Below are 25,406 nucleotides of genomic sequence, written 5' to 3'. Positions count from 1 at the left end.
AGTCACAGAAATTGCCACAGTGGCTTTACAATAGGAATCGTCTCTGGTTTTTGACGCATTGCTGTAGTTGAGTCAGTCTTATGACCAACTACAGCAATGCACCTCTGTTGGGCCCACAGATGCTTCAGTATTTCTGACACATCCGTGGATCCTTGCACCATGGAGCCCTGTTTTGTAAATACAGCGCATCCATGGCGTTGTAAGGGTATTTGACGCAGGCGCAAGAAAATGGATGCATCACTGCCGATGCGTCATTTCTTGTAAATATGCCTTGAAATCATCTCCCAAGGATTAACTAATCTCCCTTTCCTACAGGTATGGGTCATAATTAAGTTCTCCATATTTAATGAGACTCTGCTTGTGTACTTGAGATTTTGCTTGCATGTTCTTCGTATAAAAAACTGATGGGAGTTTGAAAGGTTTAAAGTCAGTTTACACCACAAAAGCACTTCAGTCAGAGGTCTGCGTGGGTTACACACCTTTTTATCCGGCGTTCTGATTTTCCGGCCCCGAATCAATTATCTAAAGAGGGGCCCTTCATAGGAAGATAATCTCTTCCAGAGTTTATTAAAAATGGCCTGCTGGGAAAAAGAAGGCACAACATTTTGGCGCTATCTATAGTGTTTGCTTTTAAGCAGTGCTTAATTTGTGCCGGTGCTTTCCGGTGCTAAGCACCGGCACTTATTTCTCAGGGCCGGGTCTACACTCTCACGCAGAGCAGCACACAGCCAGTTATTACATTACCAATATTGCGTGTAGAGTACACTATACTCTACACGCAATATTGATAATGTAATAATTTGCTGTGTGCTGCTCACTACGTTGAGAGTAGTGTCCGAGTCTCCCCTGTGGAGAGCTAGTATCGCACTGTTCCCACGTGACTGTGTGTGCATAAAATATTTCAAATGGGATGTTGGCAGCCCGCCCGCCCGCTTTATTGTGTGCCACCCATTGCCGCCAGAAAGTGAAACTGCCTGGGTGGTCCCTGACTCGGCGTAGCGTAGTTCACGTCGCTTCTCATTTTGCAATCATTCATTGGTAGTGCGCTAGCCTAGAGCACTACCAATGAACAATTGTAAAATATAATATTAGATTGGCCTGGTCCCTGCTTGACGAATTCTCAAGTGTGTGGCAAGAGTCAGACCAATCAGAAGTGCCTTCGTCGGCGGCCCGCCCAGCATACCACAGCTACAACATTAATTATTCATCCGACGACGGAAGCAACCAGTAATCTCGCAGCAGACATCCCTCGCAGAGCATTTAAAACTAAAAATGCTGTTCCGCAGTCCCGGTAAGTAATGACTTTGAAAAATTATGTTAACAGTAGTTTGTTTGTACCAGTGTTCAGCGCTTTGTCTACAAAGTATTAAAAAGGCTCTTTATTAGGTCTCGCCTGAGACAGCTCTTTAGCGCTGCCCTCGCGAGAGCTTTTGTAAATGGGGGATCTGGAAGTGCTAACGAGTGCTTTCAGGCCTCCAAATACAGTGCATGTGCGCCGGACGCGTGCACCATTTGGCAGCCTGCACACTATTTGCTTTCACTTTCGCAGTCGCACGGCCGCTTTGATGTTTGATCGCGATCGCTTGTTCTGTTTCCTTGTTTGTAACAGCTCTTCGCTCATTCAGCGCGGCACCTCAATTCAACTTTAACCATGGTGGACACTTCAGGAGGCCCCAAGACCGCAGGTAACATTTTAATTATCAGTGCGGCGGGCGCTCCAGACTGCAGGAGAGGCTACCAGCTGCGGGCAGTGACCAAGTGTGACCATATAAAGTATGACTGTGCCAGCGCGGGCACACCACTCGCAGGACGCTGTTTATGTAATTTATATTGCGCTTGTCTCCCTGTGCGTGTTTGCCGCCCCACCACCCCTCCCAGATCGCTGTTTTTTTACATTCAGCACGTGCACATCACTCACGAGACGCTGGGAATGTGCACGTCTGAGTTGAGTTTGCTCTTATTATGGGGACGAGATGGAGGCTTGGCGCTAGGGCTGCTCCGGTGCCATCGCTGCTCCTATGTCTCCCTTCACCAACAGAGGTATCCTTTGCCCTCCATACCCTCTCTCTGAGGGCACTGCTGGTGAGCACACATCAGGAGCAGGGCTGGCGTCCCTCCCGGCCTTGCCCAGCAGCATCTAGCTACCAACGGCCGCCTTGGGTGCCTCCCCCCGCAACCAGTCCATGGTGCTCAAGTACACCCCTGGTAAGAAACATACATGGGCTTCCTTTCTCCTAAGGCTCAGTGTCTTGCCGTGAACGTACAGAGCAGAGTCCCTGCTCTGATTAGTGTTTCTTGTTCTGTGGTGGCGCCACATTATTCAGCCTCCACATCGAGCCCCTTAAGACCCTAGCCATGAATAACTGCTTCAAAGTTCACCAGCACCACGCACGCTAAGGGTTTTGATTTACGTTTTCTATTGTACTTGTTTTTTATGCTCTTTTGTTTATCGGAACTGCTGAGCCGACTTTGAGCCTAGCCCTTTTTGGGGGGTTTACTTTGAGGCGGTTGCAGCTAATAGCAGATGGGATGGCCTGCAGACATCTGCGTTTAGTTTGTTTGCAATGCCTTTTCCATGGCTGACCTGTACGCGACAATATGCGCACCTTTAAACATTCAAGTCAGCGGTGTAGCTGCTAAAGGGGGCATGGTGCTGTGCCCTTAACGTGAGGAACGACTGTTGCCCGGGCTCTACGACTAGTTTACTTTTATACGTTGAACACTGTTGGAGCTGCCCAATGCCGGTAAGTTACTGAGGGGCGTGCATCTATACTATTTCAATTACCATGCTTATATTAAGTTCTCTTTGTGTGACTGTCAGTGAGGGAGCGTGTGCGTCCTATCCACATACATTTCTTGATGTAATATTGTAGTCGAGTAGCGTGTTGTAACACAACACATTAGGGATGGTGAAGTTATGCGTACTGTTATAGTAGTATGTGATTATTATAAGTCTGTGTGACGTAACTGTGCGCTATGTATTGGCACTCACTAGTTTAAGCTAAACTTTTACCTTTTACAATGTAATGCAGTAGTGTTGCTCCAAGTAGGGAGTATGCATACAGTGTTTTTGGTTGAGCCTAGAGTCAGATTTTCCCTGACACGTCATATAAACTTGTGGGCATCAGGGGCGTTCTTGAGTTGTGTGTAACACCCCACCCCTGTATCGCAACCCCCTCATTCTCTCAGCTACGTGCATTCAAGCCCAGTGTCTGGTGTCACCATTAACCACTCTCCACAGCATGAAGGCCCAGATACACTCCTGCCATTCAGGAAAGCCTGACTCATGGCTGCTTTCCCCAGCCCTGACGGCTTGTCGGACGTGATAGGCTGGCAAGAAATCTCTCTACTGCATGCCAGCCGAGCTCAAACATTTTAAAAGCGCTTGGGGAAGGCGTGCACCAGGAGAGGTGGTGCGTGCTTACTTCCCACTCCTACGTTATACCAATGTGACTCCTCAAATCTTTGTTACCAGCTCTGATGACTCTGACTTTTTATCCTTCCGAGGTCAAGCAGTGAAAACCATTGAATTAATCAATTGCATCACTTATTGAAGGCTCGAAAGAACTCACAAAGCGTACCCCTGGCTCCACCTCTTAACAAACTTCGACCCTGGGCGGGCAGCTCGCTATCTCCCGGCATGGATTAAAAAAGTTTAGGTCTGCTGCTGAAGCTGGGCGTTGAGTTCCCGTCGGCTTCACCTCCTCTGTCTTTGAATTGTTCCTGGCCAGTTGTGGCAGACTGCCAAAGATGTGACTTAAATGTTCCACTCTGCCTTAACTTACTGACAGTACACAATAGATTGAATATTAGCCTTGGCCCAGTTACAGGTGTATTCTTCAGTTCATTTTCTACCAGGTCTCACACAACACACAGTGAATCTTCAGTAAGCATAAGTGTGTCGATATGAAGTATCTTTCAGACCTTTATAACTGAAGCATGATGTCTGATGCTTGTGGATGTCTGATGCTTGTGGATGTTTGATTCCTGATGTCTGATGCTTGTGTGATGTCTGATGCTTGTGGCTGTCTGATGCCTGATGTCTGATGCCTGTGGATGTCTGACGCATGATGTCTGACACCTGATGTCTGATGCATGATGTCTGATGCATGATGTCTGATGCCTGATGTCTGATGTCTGATGCTTGTGGATGTCTGATGCCTGATGTCTGATGCTTGTGGATGTCTCATGCATGATGTCTGATGTCTGATGCCTGATGTCTGATGCCTGATGCCTGATGCTTGTGGATGTCTGATGCTTGTGGATGTCTGATGCTTGTGGATGCCTGATGCCTGATGTCTGATGCCTGATGTCTGATGCCTGATGTCTGATGCCTGATGTCTAATGTCTGATGCTTGTAGATGTCTGATACTTGTGGATGTCTGATGCCTGATGTCTGATGCCTGATATCTTATGCCTGATGTCTGATGTGTGATACCTGATGTCTGATTCCTGATGTCTGATGCTTGTGGATGTCTGATGCCTGATGTTTGATGCTTGTGGATGTCTGATGCCTGATGACTGATGTCTGATGCTTGTGGATGTCTGATGCCTGATGTCTCATGACTGATGTCTGATGCTTGTGGATGTCTTATGCTTGATGTCTGATGCTTGTGGATGTCTGATGCCTGATGCCTGATGCCTGATGCCTGATGCCTGATGCTTGTGGATGGCTGATTCCTGATGCCTTATGTCTGATGCTTGTGGATGACTGATGCCTGATGACTGATGCTTGTGGATGTCTGATGCCTGATGTCTCATGACTGATGTCTGATGCTTGTGGATGTCTTATGCCTGATGTCTGATGCTTGTGGATGTCTGATGCCTGATGCTTGTGAATAAATTAAAGGCATTGTCATTTACAATACCAATAGCTCCAAAACTCGCAGTTGCGAGACCTATTGCATTGCAAATGCTTGTGATAAATAACGTTTTATAGTGCGGGGCACACGGTTGCAGTTCTTCCTCCACTGCTGCTGGCTTTTAACTTTGGTGGAAAAATACATCTTTCTTTAAAGTTAAAAGCCAGCAGCAGCAGAGGAAGAACTGCAGCCGTGGGACCCGCACTATAAAACGTTATTTAGCATAAAGAGCCATTTCACTGCTTTGTAGACAAATACAGCACTGAACACTGGTACACAGCTGATGGCAGAAAAATAAGACTACCTTAATGTGAATTTTGCCAGGACTGGCACGTTCAGGTAGTCTTGGTGGGGCAGTGAGGGTGGGCATAAACACATAAAATAACTTACCTGCTGCTGCCGGACGCCGCCTCAGTGCTCCTCTTCTCCTGTCCCCACACAGTCACGACGTTGCTCTCACATGAGAGCAGCGTTGTGCACTTGAGCAGTGCACTCTCTAATACATCACAATTGTATGGTTGACTGCCAGCTCTGCAGTAGTGCACGTCCTCATGTCCATTGAACTAGAAACAAATTGAAGGACCACAAATGTGTGCGATGCAAAGAACTACAACTACCATAATGCAATGGGAAACTAAGAGCCTCTAACAAGCAGAGCTATCTTAAACATGTTTTACCTCTGTTGAGTCTGCACTAGTCTGGCGAAATAATCAGATTATGGTTTATTTAGAAAGGGAGTTGTATTACCCTATCACTAGTGAATAGCGCTCCCTCCGGTATAAGGCAAAGTCTTTTTTCAGAGCGCAAGACTCCTCTCTTCTGCTACTGCATGGGGACAGGTGACAGTAACTAAGTCTTCTCAACCCAGGTCCCTGGGGTCACAGAGACTGCATGTTTTCAGTCAGTCGGATGTTTAGGGACCAGCATTATTAGAAAGTTCACAATGAAAGGGAAGCTTTAATGAGCAGTGACCCGCCAGACTTAAGTGTCTGGAGGCTACAAGCCAGACTGGGGCATAAAGACGGGAAGGGGACACATGCCAGACTGGAGCATAAGGGACCACAAACGACTGGGGCCCAAGGAGGTACAAGCAAACTGGGACTGAAAGGGGTGGTACGAGCAAGACTGGCGGGTGACTGAGCAGAAGCCAGACAGCTGTGCAAGGGGGTCGCAGGCCAAACAGAAGAGTAATGGAGGCAAATGCACATCTGAGGGAAACGTGTGGCAAGGGCCTGATTGCAGTGTGAGGTGGTCATGGGGGCATAGGTCATAGGTCATAGGTCATACTGAGGGTACTGGCCAGGGTAGGGCATGTGGGAGGGGGACACAGGAGGAGCCGCCTTAAGTGGCACGTTCAGGTAGTCTTGTTTTTCTGCCATCAGCACACATTCTTGAAATCTTATAAAGTGAGACTAGTAGTCCCACATGGTAATGTGCTCTACTCTTGAAAACCTTGTATTGGCTAAAGGTAGCAATGGCTAGTGGCACACATTATGGGGCCAATTGGCCGCTATTCAGGACAGCTCACCTACCTAGCTGTACCGTATGCTACAAGATGGTAACATAGTATTCAGTTTCTCCCCTTCATGAAGAGCTTGTATGCCCGTCAAAAATAACTTTTATTCTGCCTGTCACATTCGCTATAATACCGTCTTTCAGGACAAAACATCACCCTTTGATATCAGAAAAACATGCCCAGTTGGTGTCTGAGTGAAAATTGAAAACCTGGGATCACTGCCAGATTCCCTACTTAGCCAGTTTGTGTGATCCTAGGCTGATATTTTCTTTCATTGACGTTTTATTCATTGGTGTAAACAAGGACACGGCTAAAGCTGAGAACTTCTATTTCCCTGAGATAGTCTCAGATATGTGTTCTATTCAGACCTCTTCACACCTCTCCCAGGCAAAACAAAGTTGTGACATGAACTTATTGTTCCTTAGCTGTAACAGGTCGATCTAAAGCAGCAGATTACAGCTTTTGCTATCTCTTTCTTCTGCTTTATTTTATTTTTATTTTTTTTCAAAAACCTTTATTTACACATCAAATATTCACAGTCATGGGCCTACAACCGCCTGGGCCGGCCGCTAACATAGAAGAAGGAGGACAACAATAATACAGCAGTCATGAGAGCAGGAGCAAACTGCACGTGTAACGGCTGCAGACGCCCACAACTTAACCCAACACTACAAAAAGGTTTCTTATTAACTTTTTTCTTAAAAAAAAAAAAAGAAAAAAAGACAACAAAAAGAAACTTAGACCAGGCATAGGAACTCCATTAGCAGGAACTTGCTCTCTCATGAGCGGGGGACAACAGCGACAATGCGGCACATTATACATCAACTCGTGTTAAGAAAGGCAGGGGGGGGGCAGGGAAGAGACCAGTCATCAATCCTGCAATGCGAAAGGGAGAAAGACCAGGAACATCAAAGTCAAGGGGACATCGTTACGTCTGGTGCGACCACCAAGGGGGGAGTGCATATATCCCCACGGTAGGAATTCCACGGACCCCATATCTTACTCCATTTCTTAGGTTTGCCTCTAGCCACATAAACAGTCTTCTCTCGGAACATGCACCAATCCATATTCTCTTTCCACTTCGAAACTGTGGGAGGCCTACCGGAACCCCAGAGTTGTGCAATGTCTCTTTTAGCGATCATGTTGCCCAAAGTCACCCAGCGCTCTTGTGCCGCATTGCAGTCAGTCGGTTCCCACACATTCAACACACATCGCCGAGCCTCAGGGAGCAGAGCCACACCCGTAACCTCCTCCATCACTGCATGCACACCAGTCCAGAAACGTAGCACCTTCGGACACTCCCACAGAATATGAAGAAAAGTACCAAGCAGGCCACAACCACGCCGACATAAACCATCACTTGTGTAACCCATGTGAAGCAAGCGGGGACCGGTGACATAGACCCTGTGTAATATCTTTAACTGCACAAATCGAAGGCGAGCCGGTATGGCAACCTCCCTCGGTGAGGCTATGGTCGCAACCCAGTCCTCATCATCCAATTCTAGGCCATCGGCGACCCAGACCTCTCGCAAATGTGTGAGGAGGTCCGTGCGAGTATTGATTAGTTTTTTGTAGATCAGGGAAATAGTACTATCCGGCAGGTAGCCATCAAGTAAACGATCTTCCAACGGGGAGGCTTCAGGGATATCTGCAGGATTCGGGAAAGCGGAAAGTAGCGCATGGCGAATCTGCACATAGCGAAAGAACTCCCTATCGCTCAGCTTATATTCCGTCCGAAGAGCTTCAAACGTTTTAAAAGCGCCTTTCGCCCAGAGATCCCCCACACGACTAATTCCAATCAAATCCCATTTCTCAAAGCCCTTAGTATGCCATAAACCGCCCAACGCATCAGACGCATACAGTGGAGTCGCACGAGACAGACGGCCCGTCCAACCCGTAGCAGCGGTGGCGCAGTGCCAGGCACGTACTGCATTTTTCGTAGGGCCTGTCAATTTAGTGCCTCCCTTCGTGGAATAAAGCGCTCTATTGAAATCTCTGCCCGGCAACAGTAGCTTATCCATCTCGTACGCGGGGTTCACCGCCGGGCCATATGTCCCATGGTTCACCGCCACCAACTGGGACGCCCAATAATACCTTCTAATATCAGGAAGAGCTATGCCACCGTCATACCACGGAAGGGTCAATTTAGCGAGAGCAATACGCGATCTCCCATCCCAAACTAGTTGCCTCTGTAGGCTCTCCACCTCACTAAAATATCGGGCGGGCACCACATCCAGCGTATTCTGCAATGCATACAAAAAGCGTGGAAGAGACATCATTTTGAATAAGGCTGCCCGGCCAAGCGGCGATAGCGGGAGCTTCCGCCAACGAGCGACATCGGCCCGAAGCCGCTGGAGCCGGGGCAGCAGATTCAGAGCATAACGGACCGCCGGATTCAGGGACACGTGGATACCTAAGTATTTAAATCCGGAATGTGAAATCTGAATCGGACAGCCACGGGGGAGAAGAGGGGGGTCGCCAACCAGCACATAAACACAGGATTTCACCCAATTAATGACAAGCCCGGAATTCCGACCGAAGGAGTTTAATACATCAAATAACACTATCAACGATTTCCGCGGGGAGGTGAGATAGAGCAAAATATCATCTGCGTAGAGTGACACGCGATCCTCAAACGTCGGTGTCCACCGAATACCCGTCATGGAGGGTTCCCACCGCAGCCACGCCGCCAGGGGCTCCAACGCGAGAGCAAAAAGAAGCGGGGACAGGGGGCAACCCTGCCGTGTGCCCCTCCCAAGCCCAAAGGGGGTAGACACTCTACCATTCACCACCACCTGCGCCAGCGGTTCCACGTATAACAACTTCACCCATCCAATGAATCCGGGTCCAAAACCAAACTTAGCCAGCGCCGCCCAGAGATACGACCATTCCAACGTGTCGAACGCCATCGTGGCGTCTAAGGACGCCAAAATGGTGGGCTCCTGAATAGAATCAACTCTCGCGAGGACTCCGTGGAGGCGCCGCAGGTTCAGCGCGGTGTTGTGATGCAGAATAAAACCAGACTGGTCCGGATGAACCAGGTCACCAATGACTTTAATCAGACGATTAGCGAGCACTTTAGCGAGAATCTTAGGTTCAGCATTCAGGAGTGAGATAGGCCTATAAGACGCACAGCAATCACGCGGCTTGCCCTCTTTATGGATCACCACAATAGTTGCAAGACGTTGATCACGCGGAATGGAGCCGACCTCTCGGGATGCAATAAACATCTCGCGGAGATAAGGCGCCAGCCTATCTGGACGAAGCTTGTAAAGCTCGATCGGAAGACCATTAGGGCCGAGAGCCTTTCCTGAACGGACCGAGCGAATCGCCGATGCTATCTCATCGTTCGTCAACGCCGCATCCATCAATTCTTTATCGTCGACAGAGAGGCACGGCAATGCAATATCTTGTAGCAGTTGACGAGAGTCGTCTTCTGGCCTCTCCGAGACCGGAGAGTAGACGTCACGCAAATGATCCGCAAAACAGCTCACAATCTCCCCCGGATCCGTAACACTCACACCATCAGCACGCACAATCACCGGGACCACACGACTCGCTCGCTCTCTCCTCTCCAGCCATGCAATCAACTTTCCAGCCTTGTCACCAACGTCATACAAGCGCCCCTGTTGTTCCCGACTAGTGAGCTTGGCCGCATCCGTAACCAATGCCCTATAATCCGACTGTTTAAGGCAAAGGGCATGGAGTTTATCCCGTGTGACCCCCCGCCCGAGATCCTCTTCCAAGTCAGTTATGTCAGACTTCAGGCGTACCACCTCCTTGTTTTTACGTCTCTTAGCAAGGGAGATCAAGGATAGGGCCTGCCCACGGATGACCACCTTGAAAGCCTCCCACAATGTTACGGCCGATGAGACTCTTCTGCTTTATTTTAATAGTTTACATGAACAAGCAGAGAAAATATGTTTTTTGCACCCCCTAGAGAAACGCTAGAATCTCTTTATGCATGTTTCCACTTTCTACACGTTCCAAACTACTCCAGCTTTTTTTTTTTTGGGGAATAACATTTTATTGATTTTGCAAATACACAGATATATTCACATTTATGTCCGCAGCACCATAGAACACCAGTATGAATAACATAAATAAGATTGCATTCACAATGTTAACACTTCTCTGAGTTCTTTCCGTCTTAATGTCAGGTCTACTAGCGGGGATGTACATAGGGATCCTCTATAGCTATTCCACGCCTTCCATTTCGTTTCCCACTTTCTAGGGCACCCTCTAATGATGAACACTTCTTTTTCAGCTATCATGAATCTGTCGAGCTCCTGTACCCACACTTGTATGGATGGTGTCCCAGCAGCCCCCCAGTGGCGTGCTATCTCTCATCCAGCTTTTTTTTAAACTGACTTGTATTGGAGTGTTTCTAATATCTGTATGCCGCACACATCCAGCAGGTTTTTGGTGTGTATAGTTTTGCAGCACTAGAGATTTTATTTGTATTCTTCATGATTGCAAGCATGCTCACTCTATAATTTAAAAGCGCTACGCACCAAGGTTTTAAGTGGTTTGTGCAAAAAGTGGTGGTGTGGCCTTGTATTATATGGGAAAAAGACATACACCCTGGCCTACATGTTTGATTTTTTTCCCTTTTCAATGCATTAATAACTTTGGGCAGTCTATTCCAAAAATGCGCTTTAAATGCACTTTTGATTTCATTTTTTAAAACTTTTCCTCAAGGGGCGGTGGGAACCTCCTATGAAACCTTACTCGAGGAAACCTCCCTTGCTGAAATTCAAATCGGGTATTTCATTGGGCTTTCTGTGGTGCCAGTTGAGGATGTGGGTGGAGCCACTAAACCAAGTGGGTGGAGCCAGTGGAGGAAGTGGGTGGAGCCAGGGGAAGTGGGTGTAGCATCCTAAAATAATTGAGCACCTGGACTTCATATTTTACAAATTAAGCACTGCTTTTAAGCCATTAATAAACAGGGCAGCTTTGTTTGTAAAATCTATAAATAAATGTGGCAGGGTCTCAAAAACTGTGAGCCTGGGGAACAATACTCCCCCCTGCACACCCTCTTTAAACATGTCTGCTGATGTCATAGGTCAGTTAAACATATTGGATAGAAAGAAAAGTAATTGCATGATAGTTTTAAACTGATGTTATGACAATGGTACAGACATGCCTTGAAATCTCAATGGTGGCGGGTTTTGGGATCCCCTCCATCCCCACTCATGCACATGCGCGGAAGCCTTGGGAGCAGAGTACTTAGCTGTCCCCTCTTTTTATATATAGTTGGTGACCGGGTCCAATTTAAACCTCTGCACATAGATAGATGTGAGAGAGTGACCCAGAGCTGCTGTGTGTGTGGCAGTGTTTCATAAAGACACAAAGAGTGGATGTAAGAGGGACCCAATCCGATTGAGTATCTATGAGAGGGACTGTGCGTGTGTAGGACATTCAGACCGATTGGGTTATACAAGCATGTCACCTAGCTCATACATAAGACGGATGCATAATTTACCATACGTTTATCGCTGAGGCGTGCTTTATGACAACTAAAGTCCTGCAACATTTGTCCATGGGGAGCATTTCAACGAGCGGCATCTGCTATCTGGGAAGATGTTGTCTCAGACGCTGAGCCCAGAGCCCACCTTTTCTCATAGAGTAATATAGATCATTGGCTTCTTCTGAACTCTCACTTAACACCCTTTTCCACTTCAGAAATTCAAACACGTGGTGTAATTCCGCATTGCACCCCTAGGCAGCGGCATCGGCAGTGGTATTGGGGAGACACGAGTGAAATAGGAGTGGTGCAGCTAAATTCGCGGATAACCAGGCTAAACAATGCTCCGGGGGAGGGACAAACACGAGATGGACAAGGCATTCCGTTGAATAAAAAGCAAGTCAAGGAGAATGGCAGTAATGCTAACCAATAGCAAGCAATGGGCAGGCTTTAAGTGCACTGTAAGATCTGGTAAATTGACAATAAGTCTTTTTCTACCAGACAGCCGTGCTTTCTGGTGGGCCTGACTTATAAATCTGGACTCCCTTACACCCATTGAAGAGATTCTTCCTAGTTGTAGACAATCCAGAGAAAATAATTTCTTCAAACCATATTTATTGAAATGAAATAGCATTATTTTCTGTCGTATGAAGCATTAATCTATGTAACAATTTGATACATTTTTGTATCCTTCTTGACTTTTACATGTTGTAATGGACACAGGTTCCACCCAATGACTTCGGAGCACTGAGAGGTTTCTCAAGACTTACCTAAAATATAATATACTCATGTGTAAAACAAATAAATTACTTTTTTCAGTGTCATTCTGCGACACATTAAACAGTGTGATGATTGGCATTTCCTGTGCATGACAAAAATCCAGAATAAAATAAAGATCATGCAAAATAAAAAGCAAATTACAAATTATAATCCCACATACACCCTGATGCTATTCGTGCCAATGGAAAGCTCTCTTTAGTCACATATGTGCATCAAGCAAATGGTATTACACTTCAAACATCAGAAATCCTTGCACAGTCCATGTGTTGAGGTTGGTGAACTTGAGTGTTCTCCATCAGTGAAAGAGTGCTGCATGCATGTGTGTGTGTGTATGGCCAACATAGTCATGCTGGTCACATACAGCTCTGGGCCATCATTAAAATGCATCCACCTCGAGAGGGTTTTGTATTTGGGCCCTTATTACGAGCGGCTCGGTTATTTGCTATGTGTGTAAGCACCACAATATGCAAGTTGGTCCCAAAAACCTCATAATTGGGTGTTATGAATGGCAACCACTAAAGTTCGACTTAGCAGAGGTAGATTTCATCAGGTGTAATAAATATTGCGCTAATTATGGTCCACGTTTAAAGTTAGGAGCCGCTCCTTAGGCACAAGTTTCTAAAACAAAAACATCCATTTCATCCAATCGGTATCAAATTGTGGAAGAAATCTGAAACTACAAACTCCGTTAGTTTGTGAGTGAGGCGATACATTCTACAGTGCTTCCTGCCCTCCACGTTTGGACAGATATATGTTGTTAGTACTGGCAGCTTGTACACGAAACAGCCATCAGTGATGGCGGTAGAAAAAAAACGAAAAGCAAAATACACACTTTACATTTCAATGGGAAAAGGGAATTATAGCTGCTTTCTGGGGGAAATGTGAAATTGATGACCTACCAGTACCAGCCCAATGTAGCTGCAGAAGAGAGGGCCTGTCTGCCACACGACTTCATCAGCAAGAAAAGATCAATGAGATGTCGCACTACATTTGCTCTCTGATTTGAATCCAAAAAGTGCAAAATATTCTGCAGAATCACAGTTGGAGACTCATCAGTCTGAAGGCAACTACCTCACCCTATTCATATTTTTTTTATATTCGAGGGCTGCTCACAGAGACAATGGGAACGAACCACTGGTGGAAGTATCGCCGCTTGAAACGGGAAATGTCAAGGCTGCCCGGGGGGCCACGCAGTGGCCCCTCAATAGGGCGGCTGCCTTAGTGCCACAGGAAGGCACTGGAGTCGGCCTCCTAGTTTCCCTGGGCCGGAGTCCAGGGAAGACTTCCGTCCGGCCACTTCCAGTAGTGGGAGGGGGGACAGGGGTACATATACTGTCCCCCGCCCACTGAGCAGCCTCTTGTCCGCTGCCCGTCTCGCCTTTCCCGCCCCACCGTGTACCCTGCGGACGGACAATGAAGAGGATTGGGGGGAGGGGGGGGGACAGTTTCTAACCTATTGTTTTGTGTTGCAGGAGGAGTTACAGGGCGATCCAGAGTCTGCAAGTTACCAAGTGGTAGTTCATGCAGCAGCACAGTTGGTGCTAAGCCAAGGATACCCAGGGATGTCTTAGCGCTGTCCCCTGGAAGAACTACGGCGCCCCGTTAGTCCTACGGCCGGTTGTGGGTCTGAGCAACCGAGGGCTGCCTGGAACGCTCCGCCCACCTTTTTGGGGGCGTGAGTAAGGGAGTGGACTGGTGGTCCACTGATGGGAAGGGTGGCCCCTCCCAAGAATTGGTAAACACCGATTGGCGACGGCCACGGTGTAATTTGGCTCATCAGACGGGCAGGCGGCATAAGGGTTGGCCTGCCCTGGGATCGCCCATAAGATAACCCACCATGTTGGTATATTTGTTATGCAAATAAACCTGCAGCAATTTTCTCCACTAACAAGGTGTTGTGTGGTTTATTGATGTATTGTGCTGCATGTATACTGACTACTGTTGCCGATATTGGCACTAAGTTTTCAGGCAGCATTTCATCCCATCCTGCACCCTGGAAATGGATGTCTAGAAGGAGAGAGCAAGGAGGGAGTGTTACATTTTGTAAGTGGCTGTGGGTCAGCGACTAGATGGAGAAGTAAAAGTGACTCGAGATTGCTTTCTGGGACGGAGGTCCGCTGTACTTAACTGTGCACTGCGTTCTGAATGCCGGTGTGCGTGCTGATGTCATGTGCGTTACGCACGCATTGTCAAGGCTGACATGCAATGTTTGCTCCACCATCTCATTCTGAAAGTCACAAAGTTAGCCTTATTGTGACTGCCCAACTTGTGAGACAAGCTAGTGAATTAAATAAATACTGCCCGCTGCCAAAAGGAAGAAAGGAAGGCCTGCAGCTGCTTCCAAACTGAAACGAGGACGGAAATTGATAGGCGGGAGAGAGGCCAGTGAGGGGGTGGAGCTAATGGGGCAGAGTATAGCTGTGGGAGGAAAGATTGCGTCCTGCCAAAGCAGCCACCATGCATGCCTCTGCTCCCTCCAGCGGCAATACTCCATGAGAGTGAACTTTTTTAAAGAGGTGGGATATTCACCTGGCAAAAGCCAATCAAAAGCGTGGGAGGAGTCAGACCCCCACGAAGTAACAACAACATAAACAAAAGCCAATCAAATGCGTGGGAGGAGTCAGACTCCCACAAAGTAAATACAGCAGATCGCCTAACAGGGCAAGGGCTGTATACTCTCAACCTAAAAAGTGAAGAATTTGTGTTTTTTTTTCGATTTGCTTTAATGTAAACACAACAAGGATAACATGCAGTTTGTGCCATGCTTGGGCTGGTACAAATATTTACTATTTTCCCTATTACTCAAACCTCCAAATGAGCAGCACAGCATAATTTTACCTGTTTGTTTTTTTGTTCAGGAACTAAAATATGTATATTGACTGATTTCCAACAAACGTAGTAGCTCTGCACCCAGAGATGTACTCCTCTGAATAGGTGAAGATTTACTACGTTTTGATTCCACAAACATTCCCAGCAGTAGACTTGGAAAGCGGCTTTAGTCACAGGGTTTCAAGCATACCCCTGGCAATGCTAGATGACATTTTGCCCATGAAACGTTTTTGGAGATTACTGTTTTTGCAAAATGCAGATAGGACACACAGTACATTTCCCTATTGGTAATGACCACTTTGTAATTGGACTTGTTTACTCCATGGTCAAAAAGTTTTTTCCTGAAGAAACCCTTTCACCCCACAACATTTTGAGGGATTCAATTTTCCTTCTAACCTTTGAATGAGAATCGTTACCAGTGTTTTGCTGTGGCAGATCTCTGACTATTTCCAGGCAGGAAATGAGTCAGAGAGGAGTGTGTGCATGCCCTCCAACACACACGTCGTTGAGTATTCACAAACTTTCAAAGCAAATCATGGTTGATCCACCCATTTCATGGGCTTTGGATCAGATTAACTACTGCATGATTATACAAAGTTGTGATGGACAATTAGGCAGTAGTAAATGCTACGTATCCTCTGGTGGATACTTGGCATGCATACATTTCAGCTGTAAATTAGATTTTGTGAATTGGGCCTACATGTCAATATGGCTTGTAAGTGTTGGTGGATTGTGACCTCGTACAGTGGGATGGAAGTACACATGAATATGCTTCATATTGCAGAGCTAGGCTAGGAGCTAAATTCAAGCCTGGTCTATGTTTTTTCCTAGTCCCTTATAGTAATGAAAGCATGCACCAAGAGAGGCACACCCCTCCAGGAAGGTTTGAGTTATTCCACCCAAAAGAATTTGGAGCCTAGCAATTGATGTGACAGCTCAATGTTCTAAAACTTTTTAATGGATAAAAAACAATGGATCTATTTTATAAAACAGTCAGGAAGCTTCAACAAATGCTTTTGACGTTTGATGGGTGCATGATCCCTTGGACATCTCATCCACGAACCCTGCTTCCTACCACTTTGTTCGTTGGGAAAATTGAGATTCACCTTCCCCTCCAAATCTCACTAAGAAAGACCCCTGAATCGGATATCAGTGTTATCAACACATTCCAACTATCATACAGCATTCCTACACGCCTCTCATTAAAAATACTCATCATTAGGATAATAATCCTAATGAGCCATACTCATCATCATGCTTTGATACTCCAAGTGCAATATTTGCCTCTTGCGAGAATTCCACCTTCTGAAATGGGACTGGGGTAGGTTGTGGTTACAGAGGTTTTTAAGGCAATACCTCTCTTCTGGACCACACAAAAAAGGAGGATCGACTCCACTATTGGCCGGTAATCCTAGGACCATGGGTGTTTGGGACAAACTTGTCCCATTAGGTGCAAGGGACAATGTGGCCGAGATAAGGGTCCTTGCGTTCATACCTTCCCCCTGATTACAGTAATAATTAACCCAAATTTCTCCCACTGAACGATATCGGGTGAAACGGTTCGTGAACCTTACCGCGGAGGTAGTGGCTTCACTGGCGTGGTCTGTGTGTAAATAACAGGATAACGAAGAATCAGGATGTATCCAGAGGAGTCCGGAAAGGAAGGGAGAATATTTAGAAGTAGATGCGAGACTCACCGTTGCTAGGAAGAGGAGTATTCAGAAATGGGTTAACGGTAGGCGTATTAAGCCTAATTAGAGTCCGTGACAAGATTGCCAGCAATCCTCTGTATTCATACGTGATAGTGGTCTGTTAAAAGGAAATGGGTAATTAACCTACACGCGGCATGGAGATGAATAAGGGACTAATGGACGGAGAGAAAGAAACTCACCAAAGTGTTGTCGATATAACGTGACTCCGACGATGCGGGGAGCTATGATCTGTCAATGTGGCAGTTACCAAGAACCCGGTGCGTGAATGTATTAAAAAGCGGAAGAAAGCCCTGATAGGACGACCGCGAGCTAGGGCGTGAAAAGGGAAGAGGGGCAATGGTGTATAGTGGCGGCCATCTTAGAGCAGTAACGCGATTACTGTATTAAAAGAGTTTGGCTGTTACATCATGAAAATTACAATAGTAGATGCATAAAAACAGAAAAACAACAACATTAGAAAGAAGAGGGAACAGAAAAATTAAAGTTGCACTCTACTGGTAGTTGCAATGCAAAATTAATTCAAGGATAGAGGTGGCCATATTAAAGAAGTGAAAAACGTGACATAGTGATCATATAAGGAAATTAATATATGTGAGAATCACGGTATACCAAGGAGAGGAAGGGGCAGACAATGTGCTCGTTGGTACAACCCTCCCGGGAGCGTCAAACACGACAGAAGTTTTACCAATGGTAAATTCCGCATTGGAAACTAATATGACTGACGAAAGCTTGACTATTCCCCCTTTTAACCTCTCCTCACATGTACTCTCTAGTCATGAGATCTCACTATTGAGTAAAGGGCTTTCATTTGTCCCAACGACATACCCCAATTTTCTAGATCTCCAGACTGAACTCCTAAGGTTCTTCCGAAAAATAAGACTTCATAGTTTCTTTTTACAGAACGCAATGACACCCAAACTATCAAATTCTCCATTAAGACCTCCATCTACATTCTCACCACATTCCAATATGATCCCTAGTGAGATCATTACATTTGAAAAACTGGTACTTAAAGAAATAACTAATATTTCTGCAGCACACAGTCACGGGTGGCAAAACCCTACTATAGCTATTTGCTGCACAGGCCTGGACCCTCCTTCCTGGACTGAGAGATGAACAATTCAAAAATAATAATACAAGTTCCCGCTAGCAACCCTCCTATCAGTTGTGGCACCCATGTCATAGTACGCTGGAATCTATAATGGGTTTCACCAGCAATGTCCTTCACTGGTTCTTCACCTACTTATCCATCAGACATCAGTTTGCACACATGGGCATGTCTAGGTCATAAAAGATTCTCGCCTGTGGAGTCCTCTAGGGATCCTTACTGTCATCTGACATATTCAACCTATACATAGAGCTGCTTTGTGCTCTAATCACAGATAACAACATTACGATTCACCAGTAGACTGATGATACACAACTCTACTTGAAAGTCTCCTCTGCTTCTGACACCCAATGCCTCAAACACTGCTTGCACATCACCCAGACCTAGATATCCAGCGCCAACCTGAAGCATCCCAACCAATACAGAAATCTTGTTATTTGCTGAGAACAAGATGCAGTATAAACCTGTCTCAATGACATGAACCATGACAGCTTTTAAGCACAATTTTTTTCAAGTCATTTGGATTTACCCCGGACACCAAACTCACCCTCAAGAAAACACTGCCAAGAAAAACAAAGAAAGCCCTGTACCAGGTTTCCCTTGTAAAGCAAGTTATAACATGTCTTCCTTAAAGGGGCATTAAAACCACTGTTCCAGCTCTCATACTCTTGCATCTGGATGGCTGTAATGCCCTACTCAAAGGCCTCCAAACTGGCACCCCTCAGGGGCATCCTATATTAAGCAGCGCCTCTAACCCAGGGCCTGAAGAAATATGATCACTTCACTCCCATCCTGATGGAACTTAGTTAACTCCTCCTTCCTGCCTGCAGCATCTACAAAACCAGCTGCATCATTTACATAGCTATCAGAATCAGGAAGAAGGGTATCGTCTTATCGTTCACCTTTAGGTCTCTTTAAATAAAAATAAAAGGTCCTAAGCTTATGCCTATCCTCCAGTTCGCCCAAGCAAAGTTTCTCCTGACCTTAGCTTACGGTAGTGAGGCTCTTAGTGGGCAGGACATTCGCAATACTGGATAGAATGCTTCTCAAGATCTACAGAACAATTTTTCAGCTTCCTTCCCATTCCTCTCCAGCCCAGAGAAGGCTGGAGTTTGGCATTTCTAAGCAGTCACTGGTATGTGGTCTTTAGGATATGTTGCCAAAAACTCATGTCAGCAAAAGAAGATCCACTGGGACATCACCTTTGGACTGAACTGGAAACAAAGCAAAGCTCCTCTGCAAGGTCCTTCCTGTCTCAGGCGTTAAGCACGCTTGGACTGACGAGCACCAGGGACTTATCCTCCAGCCATCATGAGGTAAAAAGGCTGGCAAATGTAAGCACACAACAGCTCTCACTACTAAAGGACAAGGCCTGTTTGTCTCAACGCAAACACGGGTGGATGACGCTGCACATCTATAGGTGTCTGAAACCTCAGCATTATCAAAGCAAACTTCATAAGGATTGGATCAAGGTACAGTTCATGAAATTCAGGATGGGGTTAATCCAGACCTCAATTTATTATCCCGAATGGAAAAAATTTGACAAATAGGCAAATTGTCGGCTATGCAATAAAGGTCAAGACGAGACGATATTATCCATATACTGTGCTTGTGCCCCACACTTATGGAGGACCGGTGGGAGCTAATACGAAGAAGGTGGAAGTTCTGGGGCTGAAGGTCCTGCAGGAAGGCAGTGTTGGCCTGCTATGAACCATCGGACATTAAACTAAACTGAGTACTAGTGACATTTGTTCATTGTTTCTCAAAAAAGTTTGAGGCAATGTCTCCAGCAGCCGAAGGGAAAGGGTGTGATTAGACAACTAATAGATTTGGTCTCAGCCAAAACCTCTGCTCATTATTTTTTATGAACATACGCAGGCAGTAGGCTGGGTAATGACTGTTACATGCCTAGCCCGCTGTTTCCGCACATGTTCAGATAATGCTTCCAGTGGCCTATTGACCTGGCATTGTGGGCAGTATTCTTATCCTTGCCTTCCCTCAACATACATTACTTGGAACACTTTCAAAGCCCTCCCCTCTAAAGACTCATTGGGTGCATGCAGGTCCAGCATCCGGCCAAAGCTTAGACCCTAGCACACGCACCTTTTCAGCAATAACAGCGTAAGCACTTTAAGTAGCCTTTGCTCTGGAGTGGTTGATATTCATGCTTAAGCACATTGCACTTTATCCATTGTGCAGGTCCATCTGTCAGCTAAAGCCTTTAGATGCCTAGACATTTGCACATGCGCCTTTCAACAACAACAGTCTTGATGCGGTTCCTATTTTATCGCAGGCACACTGCACTTTATCTGGCACACCAGCACTTTCATAAATTCATCTGCTAACATGAACCCATAACGCCTCGGGGCAGGAGGTGCTCACCTAGAGCACTGGTCATTTGGAACATTTCAACTTGTATACACTCCTCTCCCCAGCCCACCACCCAGTCGAGACCACTGGTATTAACAGGGTTGGGGCAGTTTCCCTTAGTTCCATCTTCATCTACAGGGCCGGAAGTGAGTCCCTCTCCTGGGTTCCGTTTTTCAAATGCCAGGGGCGATGGCACCACATGTCTGTTTTATGTAATTCCTTTAATACATGTTTTGAATGCATTTACTGCTTACTGTATTGAACGGTTTTCAATAATCAAGCAAGAAAGATTTCTTACTTACTTACTAGTTGTCATGACCAGCACTCTCAGTTATTTTGCTAGCAGGATCATCAGACTGTAGACTCAAAAGAGTAAAAAAGAAAAGAAAAAAACAAGACAGCAGGCTCTGCCACATTTTGGCTGGGTTTGCGCTGTAGCAATTCCATATAAATACATACATAACTATTTATGAATACTGTTCGTCATAGGATGTTCATGGTGCTAAGCCTCCAGAACCCAGCTCCTCCCTGCCCCTGTACTTAAGGAAGAAGGCTGTGCAGAACCATGGCAGATAATTATCACAGACTTCAGATCCCTCGTGAATGGAAACCCATGCTGGTTGTGACGGATGCACACACAAAATTCCCATTTCTAGACATTATTGCACTGCGTGCATTTGAGTATGTATCTCTGAAGCTCGAGAAGATCTTTGGACTGTTCAGACTCCTCACAGTCTTCAAAACGTTCAGGGCACCTCTTAAGGGCATCCTATAAAATTTGGTTTGTGCTGAATTTGTTTAATGTGAAAACAAACTTTTTCAGAATTGTTTCAAACGTTTTATTTTTAAACAACGTATCAACCTTCACTGTGCTAAAGAGAGCTGCAAAAATACATGAATATCGATTATAATATTTATATTTTGTAGATTTTATTGTGATTTTATTCATCATTGCTTAAAAATGCTCCCTCCTCGTGTCTCACCTGCCCCTCAGCTTCCACTGCGGCCGCTCTCTGGTTCCTGCTTCCCCTCTTCCCTTCAGTTCCCGCCATCAGTTCACATTGTTATAACCTCTGCCCCGCTTCTCTTCTCCCCGCAGGAGTCCTCGGAGCCCCTGAAGATTATACACTGACGATGCGCAGCCCCGTCACAGCGCAGGAAGGCCTGTGCGCCCTCATTCCCTGCCAGTTCACCATCGAGCCGACGGACGAGGCAGCGGAGAGCCCCCGCGCATACTGGTTCATTGAAGGTATCGACATGAAAGACGCGGTCGTGGCTTCCAACGATGTAAAGAAAATGATCCGCGAGGACACCAGAGGCCGCTTCACGCTGGTGGGAGATGTGACGCAATGGGACTGTTCCCTGAGGATCGATGACGTCAAGAGCTCGGATGCAAGAAACTACTCCTTCCGATATGAACACAGTCACAGTAGTAACTCGAAAATTAAATGGTCCTATAAAAAGTATCCACTGCGCATTGCGGTTGTAGGTGAGTCACGTCTGAGCTTCCCTCGGGATGTAAATTCATTTCAGAATCCGCGCAATGAAGAGGACCCTGAATGTAAACTTATAGAGGACGAGGTTAAGGTACATAAGGAGCAGGCAGTGTTTGCTGCTGTCTTTGTGGCTGATGCAAGCCACAAGAGAAAGATGCTGCTGTCGATAACGTACTCGTGTGTATAGATCAGTATGTAGCATTGCAAATAGAGTTAGTGGTGCAAAAGGAAGAGCGCTTTACAGAAAAGGGTCATTTAGAGTAGAGGTGAAGCACAAAATCCCTGCTAAATGTATGATGTTAGAAATTGGGTCTCTGGTTGGCTAGGGTATGCACCTAAGCCAGGCAGAACCCACCACTCTAGTGAGGACAAGAGAGTTACACGCTGAAGATAACCCCTGCTCACCCCCTTGGTAGCTCGGCAGAGCAGTCAGGCTTATCCCAGAGGCAATGTGTAAAGCGTTTATGCAACACACACAGCAGTGACACACTAGGTTCACCACAAAAGAAACTCCACACAAAGTGATATTAAAATATCCTTTGTATTATCCATAAAAGCACATTAGAATACAATCAAATATATTACACTGTGCCACCAGGTACTTGTCATGACTTGTTATAAGTAAATTCCCTTTGGAATGCACCTGCACAATATATATCCACTATACAAAGCAAATGTAACATTCATAAAACAAAATATCGCAAACAAAATTTTAAAATATCTTACACGTCTACTTCAATAGTACACAGTGTTTCTTTCATAAAATCACATAAAAAGACCATACATTTGATCCAATAGAAAACAAAAGAAATGTTTTTTAACATTAAAACCTTCCATATATTCCCTACAATCTCTACAACATATACCGTATCATTATACAGACATGAACAACACATGTACAAGAGAAAACACAATTCCAGACTCCTGAATAAGTCTTTTATATGGACATATCATCTGAATCGGTGAGAGTATAGTCTGGTTCAACTTTTACTCGAAAAATACCGCAACCATATTCCCTTGAAGATTATGTCATTCACAAAGCGTCAAAGCGTTTCGATTGTTTTACTCAAAATTCTCCCATCTTTTTCAAGACATATATTATCATAAAGTTTTCTCTACCTTTTGTGTCCTCATGATTAGAGATCCTTGTAACCGTAATTTTCTGTCAACTTCAATTAATATTAAAAGTCGAGAAGATATCCTGTAAAGGTATCCAGTAGACCCAGTCTTAAAAAGCGGACAATCCGCCTTTTATTATACCTTATATATAGCTTCTAGTGTTGAGCGCTATCATTCTGTTTGCTTCCGCTTAAGGATCTGCTTGCCTCCTTTTGTTGCAGTAAAATTCAAGAAGTGCTAAAGGATGCGCAGTTTTATGTGTTGTCACCAGGGTAGGAGCGTGTAGTTCTTCCACGTCAAATATTCCATGTCAAATATTGCTGCTTCGATGAAGTCACCAAAGTCAATTTACCGGTGCTCGTGCTTGCAAATGTCAAGCCAAGAACAGAGTGTAACTACTCCGATGCACTGCTGTCGCTACAGTCGGCGTTCGGTAAATTGACTTTGGTGACTTCATCGAAGCAGTAATATTTGTTTGGTAATTGATCAAATCAGCAAGCTTTTCAATAGCTTCTTCCTTTTTCGTGTAAATGGCCAGTAAGATGTTATGTATCTACAGATTCAGTCATGATTAGATATCCCTTATGGAATAATCATAAGGGTCACACAACAGTTTATTCCATCATCCTGAAGATGGTCTAACGGGTGAATACGCCGACAAGACCGAAACATCGACACCTTCATCTCCTTCGTATTGTTTGATTTCTCTTTAGAAAGTGGTTTCTGTTTTGTTCCGACTCACTGTTCTGTTTATGTATTTTGGTTTGGAATAGATGTTTACATTAATGACTCTGAGGTATGAATGACACAGAAATATTTTGTAAACTTCAGTCATTTCTGTGTTGCTTTAATCTTTTTGTACCCTCCAAATTCATATTATATAAATTTGATTTATGAAGAATTCACACCCGTTTCATTAGTATCTTTTGGAGATTGTTTGGGAAGAAATGGAAAACTGAATTGTAGATTGTTTCACTATAGGTTACCGGCTGGAACCTTGAAATATCATTGCATGAATTAGTTAACAGAGTGCGCTTAAATGAATCCCTTATAGGTACATTTACCTGATCATATTTAAACTTCCCAAGCCTCCAAAGGTCAATTGGGTTTCACACTTTCCTCTCCTACACTTCTAAAAAGTGGCATTTCTAAAATAGTAATAATAAATCTGCTTTCACCAATAAGCAGGATTTATCACTACTATTCCAAACATACCAAACATGGTCATGCTACACCTCTCAGATCAGAAAATACATCTGAAGCACATATCAGGGAATCCCGAATGCATTACTATGAGAGGGCAGCCTCACAGCAGTGAGAAACTAAATAGGTTGTTTGTCACTACCAGGACATGCCACTCAGTTACGGCACATTTCCTACCTTTATTACCTACAACACACCCTCCCATAGGGCTAGATAGGGCCTACCTTAGGGGTGACTGATATGTAGTAAAAGGGGAGTTGCAGATGTGGCAACCGCTTTATAAGCCGCATCATGGCGGTAGTAAACTGCGCGCGCAAGCCCTGCTGTGTTCACAGATAAGGCACGAATATGGCACAACTACCCATTAAACAAGCATTTGCAATGCAATAGGTCTCGCATTTATGCAAGTTTAAGCTATTGGTATTGTAAATGGCTTTGTGTTTCATTTATGTTTCAAAAACCAAAACATAAATAAAAGGCATTGTGATTTACAATGCCAATTGCTCAAACTAGGGTAATTGCGAGACCTTTTGCATTGCAAATGCTTGTTTCCGTTTCAAATTATGCCAGCAGTAGCATAATACACAAAGATATTTCTTTCACGAAGGAAGGGTGCAGGACCAGGGACACCTAGTAACAGCCTGTGGTACTGCGCCCATTTCTTCGTGAAAGGAATTTCTTTGCGTATTATTTTTTATTTTTTAGGATTAGCGGTTATGATCAAATACGTTTAGATAATCCAGGGAGGAAAAGGAAACCGCAAACATAGGGAGCAGATGGATGGCTTGTGTGATCAGAGATCCCAACATGCAGACAACGGGAAATAATCGTAAAATAATGGAACTCCAGAGGTTAATTAGCGGAGAGAAAGACATGCTCCCTCAGTGGAGATGAATCCTAAATGAAGCATTGTGTAAATGTGAGCGATTGGCGTTGCAGATGCT

At 45.3% G+C, this 25,406-nt stretch overlaps 1 protein-coding gene across 3 annotated transcripts in view; it reads left to right on the top strand.

Annotated features, from left to right (window-relative positions):
• Positions 1-25,406, top strand: part of LOC146808983 (sialic acid-binding Ig-like lectin 10) — a 319,371-nt gene that overhangs the window by 133,093 nt on the left and 160,872 nt on the right. For all 3 annotated transcript variants that reach the window (XM_085615781.1, XM_085615779.1, XM_085615780.1), the window contains one exon: positions 21,744-22,133. In XM_085615781.1, coding sequence (XP_085471907.1) covers positions 21,744-22,133 — 390 coding nt within the window. The remainder of the gene's footprint in view (positions 1-21,743; positions 22,134-25,406) is intronic.

Source organism: Triturus cristatus, chromosome 7 (genome assembly GCF_964204655.1).
Source record: "Triturus cristatus chromosome 7, aTriCri1.1, whole genome shotgun sequence".
In the NCBI taxonomy this organism is placed as follows: Eukaryota; Metazoa; Chordata; class Amphibia; order Caudata; family Salamandridae; genus Triturus; species Triturus cristatus.
The sequence above is the reverse complement of the archived record's forward strand: the minus strand, read 5'-3'. Positions and strand labels throughout refer to the sequence as shown.